At 52.6% G+C, this 13046-nt stretch overlaps 1 protein-coding gene across 1 annotated transcript; it reads left to right on the top strand.

Moving 5' to 3' along the window:
• The first annotated feature begins 702 nt into the window (after window positions 1-702).
• LOC144708759 (uncharacterized) lies at window positions 703-9592 on the top strand. Its single transcript, XM_078582201.1, has 5 exons — window positions 703-969; window positions 2716-3853; window positions 5871-6693; window positions 9429-9485; window positions 9550-9592. The coding sequence occupies exons 1-5, from the start codon at window positions 703-705 to the stop codon at window positions 9590-9592; spliced, it is 2328 nt and encodes a 775-aa protein (XP_078438327.1).
• The last annotated feature ends 3454 nt before the right edge of the window (window positions 9593-13046 follow it).

Genomic DNA, 13046 nt, shown 5'->3' with positions numbered 1-13046 from the left:
CCCTATCCTCAAAATAGGCGCGCACATCCCGTAGGAGGCCACGGCAGACAGCAGCGCGACCCTCGTGTCGTTGGGGCCCACAACCCCAACCGCATCCCGGTGCGCAATGCACCTCATTACTCATCCCGCCCGGGGAGTCCGCAGGACCCACCACCCGTCCGACGTCCGGACACCGTCGCTTACGGTGGTAACTCCGCCTATCCACCGTACCATAATGCTGCACCCGTCCACGTGCCGGACCGTTACCGGGATGCCCCAGATCCTCCCCGAGCTCCATCGAGGCACGGCCCCGAGTATGACCCACTACCTCGACGAGACCCATACCCGGATGATGATCATCGATATCCCCGATATCCTGATCATCCACATCATTGGGATGATGGATACCCACCACGATATGCATCTCCCCCGAGACACCACCATCGTGATGAGTACCACGATGAGAGACGACACCGACCTGCCCCGCCTCGACGAGACGACTACCGTTATGAGGATCAACATGACTATGATCATCCCCGAAGTGCTCCCCGCCACCTTCCTGCGCGCCGTCACGACGATGAGCATGAACGACAACGTGAGGCACACCGGGCGATGATACACAAGAGCGTCCGCTTGGAAGTCCCCATTTTCGATGGGTCTCGAAACCCGAAAGATTACACTGATTGGGAGTCGGACTTGGAGAGTTTCTTCTAGTGGTACAAGATGGATGACGATCTATGTGTTGAGTACGCCGAAGCACGGCTTGGAGGGCAGGCCAAAATCTTTTGGAAGAACGAGAAGGAAGCCGCACGACAGCGCCGAGATCCGCCCTTCACTTGGGCTGAGATGTTAGGTAAGCTTACGGACAAATACGTCCCTAAGCTGTACATGACGCACCTGATGCTGTGCTGGATGAACTTGCGTCAAGGAAAACGCAAGGTCTCCGAGTACATCGTAGAGTTCGAGGAGTACAGAATGCGATGCAAATTTGTGGACAGCCCACAAATCCAGATCGCCTTCTTTTGATGGCGCGTCACCACCGGACGTCATCAAGCCAGCAGCAGAGGAGCAGCAGGACTTCCCCGACCCAGCACCCGAGGAGCCGGCACTACCCAGCTCGCCACCGAGACGAGTCCAGCCACCACGGCGAGTCGCCGCAGCAACACGGGATTCCGCATTCCGTTACTCGGCATGACGCGGACGCCGACCACCGGAGCACACCGACACCTTCGGTTACCTTATTCTATAGCTTTTCGGTTTTATCGTGTTGTCGTGTAGCGGGGAAGGATCCATATGAGGAACTCTTTCCCCCCCCCCCCTTTTTATGTTGGGCCTGACAAGCCCGTTTTCATTATTTCCTTTCCTTTTCCTTGTTTTGTTTTGTTGTTTTTGGACTTAAGGAAGGGCCTATCTTCACCCATATATAAGGGGAAGAGGTGGGCGCTTCCCCTCACTTGACCTAAATTTTGAAGAATAGTATTTTGAGAAGAAGGGTCAGGTCGTGGAGAAGAATAGAAGAAAGAAGAAGAAGAGGAGAAGGAAGAAGAAGAGGGGAGGAAGAGGAGAAGGGGAGAGGAAAGAGGAAGGGAAGCCGCACGCCCGCCGCCGCGCCGCGCCGCCGCCGCCACGCCGCCGCCGCCGCCGCACGCCCGACTACGGCCCGCGCGCTGGTTGCGCGCCGTCCCCGCGCGCCGCGCGCGCGCTCACCGCCAGCGCCGCGCCGCGCCGCCCGCGCCCGTCGCGTGCCGGCCCGCGTGCCCGCCGCGCCCACCGCCGCGCGCCGCCATCGCGCGCTTATCGCCGCGCCCGCCGCGCCAGGCCGCCGCGCGCGCCGCCGCGCCGCGCGCCAGCCGCGCCGCCGCCACCGCGCCCAGCGCCGCCGCGCGCGCGCCGCCGCCGCGCGCCACCGCTGCCGCGCGCTGCCCCAGCGCGCCCGCCGCCGCGCCCGCGCCGCGATGACAGCGCTGCGCCGCGCCGCGCCGCGCCGCACCAACCGCGCGCGCCGCGCCGCGCCGACCGCGCGCCACCGCCGACCACGCCTCCTGCATCGCTCCGCGCTGACTGCGCACAACCGCCCCTCCGCAGTCAACCTCCGGCGCACCCGACAACTCCCTCCTCCGGAATCAGTTGGTGCGAAAATCCCGTCGCCAGCGCGACGAAGGTACTCTGCTTTCCCTAGCCTCTTTACGTCATTTATTTCCGTCAGTATTCTTTCGTATTGCCTCCACCGTGCTCGGGTCTGATAGGTGAGTGGGACAGATTGAGAGAACGACGAAACGAAGACGGCGTCTTACCTGTCGATGCAGTCGGGGACGCCCGACGCGTGTGAGCATTCCAGTGGGAGCTACCCCATTCGCCGGCGTGCGCGCCCTCGACCCACCTCGGACGACTTGGAGGGCTGGACCGACCCAGCTTGGCGACCCCGTCCCCGCTCCGGGTTGGCTCTCATAGCTTGTCGGCGCATTGCACGTACCGTTGTAGAACCATCGTCCTCGTTATCGTCATACATATATTTCTGTTCTCCGCATATCCATCGGTTGACGTCGTGGACGTAACCCGATTAGTTAGCGATACGACACCGAGTTCCTTCCTTCGGTGACGGTCGGACGCCGTTGAGACGACGTCCGGCATCATCTTTATTCACGGGTTACGGCAGGACTTGGGCACCCGAGTCTTGGAACAGAACCCGGCTACGGTCGACTTAGCGTATAGTCTCGTTGAGAGCAACGAGTTTAGCACCGAGAGTATCGCCGCCGCCGCGCTACCTACTTCTTGACCAGCATCATCAGCGATCTTAGCAGCCCCGTCACGCACCACTTGGACTCGAAACTCGGGATCTGCGCCCAGGACGACCAGTACCACCCCGACTCCAACGGCACCGGCCGCGCCAACTACCGCCCAGTACCGACACCGGCCACCTCGTCGGCCCTATCTACGGCTCGAGCTCCGAACGCCCCCAGAGAGCCCATGCAGTGCTTTAAGTGCAAGGGGTTCGGACACCGACAAAGTGATTGCCCGTCACTTATGATCATGGAAATGCACGGGCAACCCGCCGAAGACCAACAGGACGACGACCTTGAGGTCGGCGAGTATCCGGGCGATGACCCCGATGGTGATGAGCTGGATGATCCCCTAGGGTACATCCAGATCACGCCGATCGCTCCTACCGCTACCTACCCCGTCGCCACCGTGGACACTCGAGAGATTGGGGGATCCACTAGCACACCGCGAGTGGGTTCCACTTCCTCCGCTACCACTGTGGCTACTCGACCAGTCGACGTTGCGCAGCGAACGTCGATATTTCACACATACGTCAAGATTGGAGGACGTACCTACAAACTGATGGTCGATAGTGGGAGCTGCATCAACGGGATTTCAGAGGATACGGCGACCCGCCTAGGATTACCCTTGATTCCTCATCCGACGCCGTACCAGGTTTTGTGGATTGACGCATCGACCATACCGGTCAAGATGCAATGCTATGTGCCGCTGAAGATGAGTACTTACGACGAGAGGGTCCTATGCGACGTCCTACCAATGAAAATTGGTAGCATCATCTTGGGCAGACCGTGGCTATTTGACCACGACGTGCAGCTATCCGGACGAGCAAACACTTGCTCGTTCATCTACGGTGGACGCCGACTCGTTTGGTATCCCTCGGTGCGGATACCCTCGTTACCCACGCGATCGGCATCCGCGGCCCCGTGCCCCACTCCTACTGCCATTGTCACCAATGGCTTAATCTTCCGACGGGAGCTGGAGGACGGCAACGACCCGCCACCGGTTTGTTATGCAATCGCCTTAGCCGACGGACCCACCATGCCAGATCATGACGTTCCGCCTTCGGAAGTCGTCCAACTCCTTGAGGAGTATGGTGATGTGTTTCCGGCCGAGCTCCCTAGCGAGCTCCCACCTCTCCGACATATCCAGTATGCCATTGATTTAGTTCCCGGAGCTACCCTCCCAAACCTACCACACTACCGGATGGACCCGGTTAAGTACGAGGAGTTATATTCGCAGGTGAAGGAGCTCCTAGCGAAGGGCCTGATCAGGGAGAGCCTCAGCCCTTGCGCCGTTCCGGCACTGCTCGCTCCCAAGAAGGATGGCACTTGGAGGATGTGTTGTGACTCACGGGCCATCAACAAAATCACGGTAAAGTACCATTTTCCGATCCCGCGAGTACAGGATTTATTCGACGAGATGGTCGGCGCGTCTATCTTCTCCAAGATAGACTTACGGAGTGGCTATCATCAGGTCCGAATCCGACCAGGAGACGAGTGGAAGACGGCATTCAAGATCAAAGACAGACTATTTGAGTGGAACGTGATGCCCTTTGGGTTGTCCAATGCACCAAGCACCTTCCAGAGATTGATGAATGAGGTGCTTAGGCCATTCATCGGACGATTTGTCGTCGTCTATTTTGACGACATCCTAGTCTATAGTAAGACTAGGACGGAGCACGCTGATGACTCTAAAATATGTCATCAAATAATCAAGTTCTCAAGTTTAAATACATTACAATTATCTTGTGAATTCATGCTAAGTTCATGCATATGTATTGTTTTATGAAATCACTAACCCCACTTGATTCTTTGAATCAAGTGGAATATATTTAACGTTTTATGGCTAGTGAACATTCAGAAACAGGTTAAGAAGATCAAGGAAGAGAGGAGGATCAACAGAAGTGGGCAAAAATTCGAAGTGGCAAAAATTACGAAAATGCCCCTGGGCATGACTTAAGAGAAAACCTATAAATACTCTCTTGAGAGAGGAGTTTAGGTGTTCAGAATTTTCTCTAAGGAAACTAGGGCTTGGAGAAGAGGATTTCTGCACCCTCCAGGAGCTGATGAACGTTTGGAGTTGGAGAGGAAGAACAGACTGAAGATAGCTTGGATTGAAGAACCACGCCTCGCCGCAAGGACGTGACACCCGACGTGGGGAAATCGCAAGCTTCAGCCCTGTAATCCCTCTCTTCTCAGACAATTTTGGTTGGGTTGGAAGAGTCACAAGATCTTCCAATGTTTTCCAACTGAGGATTGTTTCGTTTTAGATTTGATTTCAGTTTAAACTTTGTTCCTTTGTTGTTCAAATCGTCTTCCCCAAATCTTCCAAAAGAACTGAACTCCTCCGCATCTCCACCACGTCGTGTGCAGCAAAGCCGCCGCGCTCAGCCGTGCACAACCGCACGCAGCACGCAGCCGCGTGCACCCGCGTGCAACTGTACGCAGCACACAGCCGCGTGCAGCCGCGCACAGCACAGCTGCGCACAGTCGCACGCAGCACGCAGCTGCGCGCAGCACGCAGCCGCGCGCAGCACGCTGTTGCGTGCAGGCATTCCGTGCATAGGCAGCCACCGCGCGCTGCATAGTCAGCGCGCAGGAGGCCGCCAAGCACGCAACACCTTGCGCGCAGGTTATCCCTGCACGCAAGGTGTTCGATCCTTTGCCCCAAAGGGCAAAGGATCTGTCTACACAGAAATTCTCTGTAGACGGCTTGATTAAGTTGCACTTTAACGTACTGAAAAGGAATTTCCTGCTGTTTTCTTTTGCTCCCTGTGGATCGACCCTCACTCGCCCTAACTTGTGAGGTTTATAAATTCGTTGAATAAGCTTAATCCTCACACATGTTACTGATAAATAACCAGTAAAAAACACAGTAAAATTGAGCTTATCACACGCCCAGCACCTTAGGCACGTGTGCGAGTCACTACGTCATGAGAAGTTATACGCACACCCAAAGAAGTGCTCATTCTTCACGACCGAGGTCTCCTTCCACGGTTTTATCCTACCCAGCCAAAGTTGAGGCCATAGTCGCGTGGCCTAAGCTGAAGAGCATACACGATGTATGGAGCTTCATCGGATTGGCGACTTTTTATCGACGTTTCATACCAGGTTTTAGTGGCATCACCGGCCCCATTACGGACATCCTCAAGAGCGACAAATTCGAGTGGACCGGCATGGCCGACCAGGCTTTTGAACTTCTGAAGAAACTCATGACGGAGGCCCCGGTCCTGAAATTACCAGATTTTAGTGATGTCTTCGAGGTCGCCTGCGACGCGTCAGGAGTTTGCATTGGCGGTGTCCTTAGTCAACGCGGCCACCCGATTGAGTATTTCAGTGAGAAGCTGAATGACACGAGGAAGCGTTATGACAATTACGATCGGGAGTTCTACGCTTTAGTACAGTCACTCCGCCACTGGCGCCACTACCTGCTGCCAAAGGAATTTGTCCTCTTCTCGGATCACGGAGCTCTACGTCACTTACACGACCAGAAGAAGGTCAGCGATCGTCACGCACGGTGGATCGCTTACCTACAAGACTTCACCTTCGTCATCCGCCACAAGAAGGGCAAGGACAACGTAGTCGCCGACGCCCTTAGTCGGCGACCCACCGTACTAAGCATCATGACGACCCAAGTCTTAGGTTTTGAAAATATGAAGGAGGATTACACGGACTGCCCCGATTTCTCATCCCTCTATTCCTCCATCACAGATGCCTCGCCTAATCGGTCGAGAGATTACTTCCTCGAGGACGGCTATCTCTTCAACGGGAAGAGACTATGCATCCCACGCACGTCTCTCAGAGACTTCTTGATTCATGAAGTCCACGCGGGAGGGCTAAGTGGCCACTTTGGAGTCATGAAGACCATCCAAGCCCTTGAAGAGAAGTTCTACTGGCCATCTCTCAAGCGAGATGTCGGGAGATTTGTATCACGGTGCCTTACGTGTTCTCGTGCCAAACTCACGAAGCAGAATACCGGGTTATATACTCCCCTTCCAGTTCCCGATCAGCCTTGGGAAGATGTCAGCTTAGATTTTGTCTTAGGGTTACCTAAGACAATCCGGCGTCACGACTCCATCATGGTCGTGGTCGATCATTTTTCAAAGATGGCTCATTTCATTCCGTGCTCGAAAACCTTCGATGCATCGAGGATCGCCCGACTCTTCTTTGACCACGTCGTCAAGCTACATGGCGTACCAAAGACTATCGTCTCTAACCGAGACGTTAAATTCACTAGTTACTTTTGGAAGACGTTGTGGGTTCTCATGGGCACACAACTTAAATTCTCATCAGCCTATCATCCTCAGACGGATGGTCAGACCGAGGTTGTGAATTGCAGCCTTGGTAACTTATTGAGATCCATTGTTGGCGACCATGTCGTTGCATGGGATCAGGTTCTGCCTCGAGCAGAATTTGCTTACAATTACTAGGTGAACCGCACTACAGGCAAGGCGCCATTCGAGATCATCTATGGTCAACTACCGCGTAGGCCCCTTGACCTCATACCATTGCACGAAAAACATAGAATTTCAGATAATGCTTTAGAATTTGCCGAGTATATTAGAAACATGCATCATGACATTCATTCACGCATATCATCTATGAACGAGCAGTATAAGTCTAAGGCAGATAAGAGTCGTAGGTCTGTGACGTTCTCCGAGGGAGAACTGGTCCTGGTCAGATTGAGGCCCGAGAGGTACTCTCCTGGGGTCGCTACGAAGCTCCATGCTCGTAGCGCCGGGCCTTTCCCGATAGCCCAACGGATCAACGACAACGCCTATGTCGTGAGCATCCCGCCAACTTGGGGGATTAGTTCGACGTTTATTGTCAGTGACTTATCCCGCTACCAACCCTCGCCACCCATCATCGAGCCTCACAGCCAGTCAAGCCTTAGTAGCAAAGAGAGTGAGAGTTCACCCGCTACCTCCCCGTTTCCAACCCTTGTACGGCACGACGCGATAGAAACGGTACTGCAGGAGGTAATTAACGCTGAGGGGGAGCGAGTTGGCCGCACTTTTCTAGTCCACTGGCAGGGGCGCCCATCTTTCGACGATACATGGATCTCCGAGGACGACTTGCGATGACTTCGGTCGGACCTACTACAGCCGCTGGAGGACCTTGCGGAGCTTCGCTCGCCGGAGTCGAGCTCCTCCCACCCCGGGAGGATGATGGAGGACCATCTTGCCGATGACAGCCTGATGACGACAACGACACCTGCCGGACGACCGACGACGACACGCCAACAGCCACGTCGGACAGCTCGTGCCGACGTCCGCAACCAGGGGTTTAAGTACTCCGGGTAGGTTCGAACAATTTACGCTTTTCTTATGTGTATTTCTTTTCATTTCGAATTATGGGATTGGGCCAATATCGTAGGGCCCATCCTCGTCTTTTCTTTTATTTTAAGATTGTATTTTGAATTTGTAAGGAGAGGTCGAACCACGTCTCATGACGGTTCAACCTCTCCCCACGTCTCCTTGGCACCCCTCCTCCCTATATAAGGGGAGGGCATGCCCAAGGGACTACTTGGAAGTTTTTTTGAATTGAAAAGTATTTTCAGAAATCTTCCCCCTTATCGTAGCTGTAGCGTAGGGGGTTTGGCTAGCCCCACCTCTTCGTCGAGATCACTCTAGAGAGTAGAGCCCATGCCTTGTCCGTCGAGATCACTCCGAGCACGGTGTGTTTAACCGTGCCATCGAGACCACTCTGGTACGTCAAGATTTTCAAGAAGCTGTGCAGCATCGGGACATCTGCCTCCAGCAAGGAGGAACGCCCGTGAATCCCCTCAAGAATCCACCCCGCCAGGTTCTTGATTCTCTCCTTCACCATCATCTTTCTCAACCTTCCATCCCGACCATCTTCTCCCATCGTTCTTGATTATCCTCCATCCTCTCCCCTTGTTTCTTGAGCTGAGAACCCCTTTCTTGATCTTCTCCCTTGTCCTCCCTTCGTTCTTGAACCCCTCGTCCTGTCCCTGCCTTCTTGATCGCCACCATCACCACCTTACCATCCTCTTGATTTCTTCCTTCACAGCATACCCCCTTCTTGATCGCCGTCGCCCCCCCCCCTCCTTCCGTGATCGTGATCACTTCCGCCCCCACCCGATTCTTGGCATCCACCATCACCGCCCAGCCCTCCCGGTCGCGGCTCCTCCCGCCCCGCGGTCCCACTTCGCATCACGGCGCCGCTCGCGTGGTAGCCCCGCCCTGCGCCGCTTAACTCTGCGTCACGGCCGCCTGCCGCGTCAAGGACGACGCCCACGCCGCGGGATTACCCCGCGCCGCGGCCTGCATTGCTTCCACCGCGACCCCCCTCACCGCGCAGCGCAGCAACCCCGCGCCACGACCCCCGCGCCGCGCCCCGCGACATCCGCGCCACGACCTCCGCACCCCGCGCCGTGACCCCGCGCCGTGGACTCGCATTTCTGCTGCCGCCCACGCCGTGGTCCCTTGCGCGCCGCAGCCCGCGACGCGCCGCTACTCCGCCTGCACTGTGAACGCCCGCGCGCCGCCGTGATCCGCCGTGATCCGACCGCCGCGATCCCCGCGCCGTGGCCTCGCTGATTCCACGCAGTGTCATCACCGCCCTGCCGAACTGCCGTGGACTACACGACTCAAGGTTAAATCTCGTCTCCTCTCCATCTTAATCCAGTATCGTTACCCCTTGCAGTCCCGTCGTCCGCTATCGCGTCCTCTGCCCAGATCTCCGGAACGAACATCGAAATAGGTATAGCCACCGACGTCGAGAGCAGGATTCTTTGGAGGTAAACGGACTGTCTCTGATTGTTTAGATATCGAACTCTCCAGGGCCGTAAGACGCCCCTCCCGTCTTAGTCGTATAGTAGATTCTGCGGGTCATCGGGAGTCCGATCTCTGGATCGTTCCACCCCGTAGATTGTCCCAATCTACGACGCTTACTCCCCCGCGTCTTATCTGCTCGTTAATAAAATTCAATTCCGAATTTCAACAACACATAACATATCATCATTTTCACTTGTGACGCGAGACGCGTCGTTCGATCCCGGCCGCCGGCGCTTCGCATCACGCTGGCCAGGCCGACGAATGTGACGTTAAGGCCGTTGAACGCGGGCAGTCTCGTGGCAAGCACGAGCACGCAGGCAGGCCGGCAGCAACGGGCGTTGTGAGCACCAGGGCCCACGTACGAGCCGATGGGTAGGGCATGGTGTTGACGGACGCGGTGAGCTTGCGGCGATCTAGGTGATGGTCGATCTTCCGACAGCTCTCGGGCATGGGAGGAGGGCAAAGTAACATTCCGAGGGCACTACAGTGGCATGGGCGTGGTGCGTCGACAATGGGTGCGGAGGAGCGAGGGGTGGCGGCAATGAGCCGCAGGGGCATGGGCAAAGCAGGCAACCAGTGAGGCCACTGCTCGTCTATTGGGGCACGCAGTCGGTCGGCACAGAATGATGGCAAGCAAGGCAGCGGCGTCAAGTGCGGCACTACACGCCCAAGGTGAGCCCGTCAAGGGGGGACAGTACAACTCGGGGCTGCGACCGCACGGCGTGAGGTGGCGCGGTGCATCTGATCGTCACGTACGGGTGGTGCAAGCAGCCTCGGTGCAACGCGAAGCACCGGGCGTTGCGTGGTGCACCCGGGCGTTAGCGGGGATGGTGGTGCATAGAGGGGAGAGTGACAAGGGGCCCCAATAGAGGCTGAGCACCGCGCTGGGGGCGCCGACGCATGGAAGATGCGGACAGCGGGTGGTTGGTGCATCGGCAGCGGCTGCACACACTGGTTACGTTAGCGGGTGCGGAGAAGACAGGGCCGCAGAGGGCAGTGAGCCGCGATGGTGCCTTCCCTCCCTACCTCTTTCTTCCTTCCCCTGTCCTCTCTTCTTCTCCTATCTTCCTCCCTCTCCCTTCCTCTTCCTTCTTCCTCTTCCCTCTTCCTCTTCTTCTCCTTCCACGAGCGTGAGCGATGACCCTCTCGTTCTTGAACAATTATCTTGAAAAACACTTAGTCAAAAAACAAGTGTGAAATTCTTGGGCGTCCATCCTATCCCTTTTATAGGGGTTGGATGGGCCTTAATACACACAAGCCCAGTACTAAAAAAGAAAAGGTAAAGGAAAAGGAAAGGGAAAGAAGGAAAAGCAGAGAAAGAAAAGGGGATAGGGGGGAATTGTCTTTCCCTTGAATGGTTGTGGAGGGGAATTTCTTATAGATTGGATTCCCCTCACTACAACGAGTAAGATGAGAATAAAAGGCGGGGAACGAGAGATAAAAACAACAGATGGGTCGAAGTGATTCCTATTAGGAAAAATGATAATAAGATCATTTGCAAGTTCATTCAACAAAACATATTTTCTAGATTCGGATGTCCTAGGGCCATTATTACTGACGGGGGACCCAACTTTAACAATCATATTCTTCGTTCCCTCTTGAAGAAGCATGGAGTGCATCATAGGATCACTGTGCCTTACCATCCTCAAGCCAACGGGCAAGTTGAAGTTTCCAATAGAGAGATTAAAAAGATTATTAAGGAGATCATCAGACCCGATGGAAAGGATTGAACGCATAGGCTATATGATGCCCTTTGGGCCCATCAAACCGCCTTTAAAACACCATTAGGAATGACTCCTATTGGCTCATTTTCGGGAAATCCTGTCATCTTCCTGTGGAAATAGAACATAAAGCATATTGGGCTATTCGACAACTTAACCTTTGATTAAATGCTGCAGGAAAAAAATGATTTTTGCAAATGCATGAGCTGTACGAGCTACAGAATGATGCCTATGAGAATTCCAAGATATACAAAGCTAAGATGAAAATTTTCCATGATAGGCACATCAATCGACGACACTTTAAAGTGGGGCAGAAAGTTTGGCTTTACAATTCACGCTTAAAGCTATTTCTTGGAAAATTAAAATCTCGGTGGACTGGCCCTTTTCAGATTTTGGAAGTCTTTCCTAGTGGTGTTGTCAAGCTGTCTGACCCCAAAACTAATGATACCTTTACCGTCAACAGCCAACGGCTTCAACCTTACATCGACAACACCTCAGTACCTTGGCCATCTGTATTAATAAGCCTAAAAATGCGTGTAAATATGTCGTTGATTTGACGTTTAGACTTATACAATAAATTTTATGAATGCCCTTAATTACTAAATATAGAATATAGAGTAAGCAAGGGGCCAAACCACATGGAGGTAGCAAGTAAAAATTTCTATCCAATTTTAATGAATTAACTCAAAGATGAATTAATTTTGCAATTAATAAACCTTATTTATGCTTAATTATGTTTTTAATTAATCAAAATCAAGTAAAAAACCTAATTTTGATTTTAAATATTTTGGTCAAAAAGCTCAAGATAGAATTATTTCAATTATAAGATCAGATTAATTCGGATTATTAATTTCCTAATTATTATAAAATTTTAAGATAATTTTTATGAATTAAAATGGGAATTTAATAATCAAGAAAGGGATTTTTAAATTGGACTTCAGGATGAATGAATTTTTGAATCTATTTTGTTTTTAGGTTTTTATATATTAAATTAAATTTCCAAACAATAAAAAATTGAATCTAGAGAGAGAAACTGAAAGAATGAACGTAGAGAGAGAAAGTGAATAAATTGGGGAAAGGTGAAATCCGACCCTAAATTATAAATCTAATAATGCAGAAATGTTCCGAATTGATGTAGAACTAAAGATTAAAAACCATATCTTGAATCAGAATCAAAATGCAGTGCTAATTTCATTCAAAACAACTTCTACGGCATGTACATTTTGCCCTTGCCTTGGCGTTTTAGAATCGTTCAAGAAGAAGGTTGAAATACAAATCAGAAACTTACAGATTTGAGTGCATAATTAAGAACTATCGACTTCCAAAGCAACTCTTGTGTCCTTCCTGGCCAAATCCTTGGAGAGAGCTTCAAAAAGTGAATTTCGTCTTTTTCCAGACTCTATTTCAAGATCCAGCCGTAGGGAATGTAGAGGGAGAAAATAAAAACATGCCCTTTAAATTTCATCCCAATCTGACGTCTAGTTCTCAAGATATTGTGATTTTATTGGTGCTGAATCTCCACCGTTGGATCTCTTTTATCTTTATAAAAATGAAATTTTTCTATTGGCTGGCCTTTCTTTTTCTCGGTTTCCTCATCCTCGGGTCATCTGCTGTCACGTTTTTTTCCACTTGAATGAGTTACAATCATTGTGAAATGGTTGTCTCGTAATACATGGTTGAGAAAGCTCCACGTCACTCTGAAATAAAAAAAGTAAAGGACAAAAGACTTTGTTTTTTTCCCGTTAATATTAGTGAGCCGCAATTTT

Source organism: Wolffia australiana, chromosome 10 (assembly GCF_029677425.1).
Source record: "Wolffia australiana isolate 7733 chromosome 10, ASM2967742v1".
Taxonomy (NCBI): domain Eukaryota; kingdom Viridiplantae; phylum Streptophyta; class Magnoliopsida; order Alismatales; family Araceae; genus Wolffia; species Wolffia australiana.
Note: the sequence above shows the minus strand (reverse complement) of the source record. Positions and strands in the feature narration are given on the sequence as shown.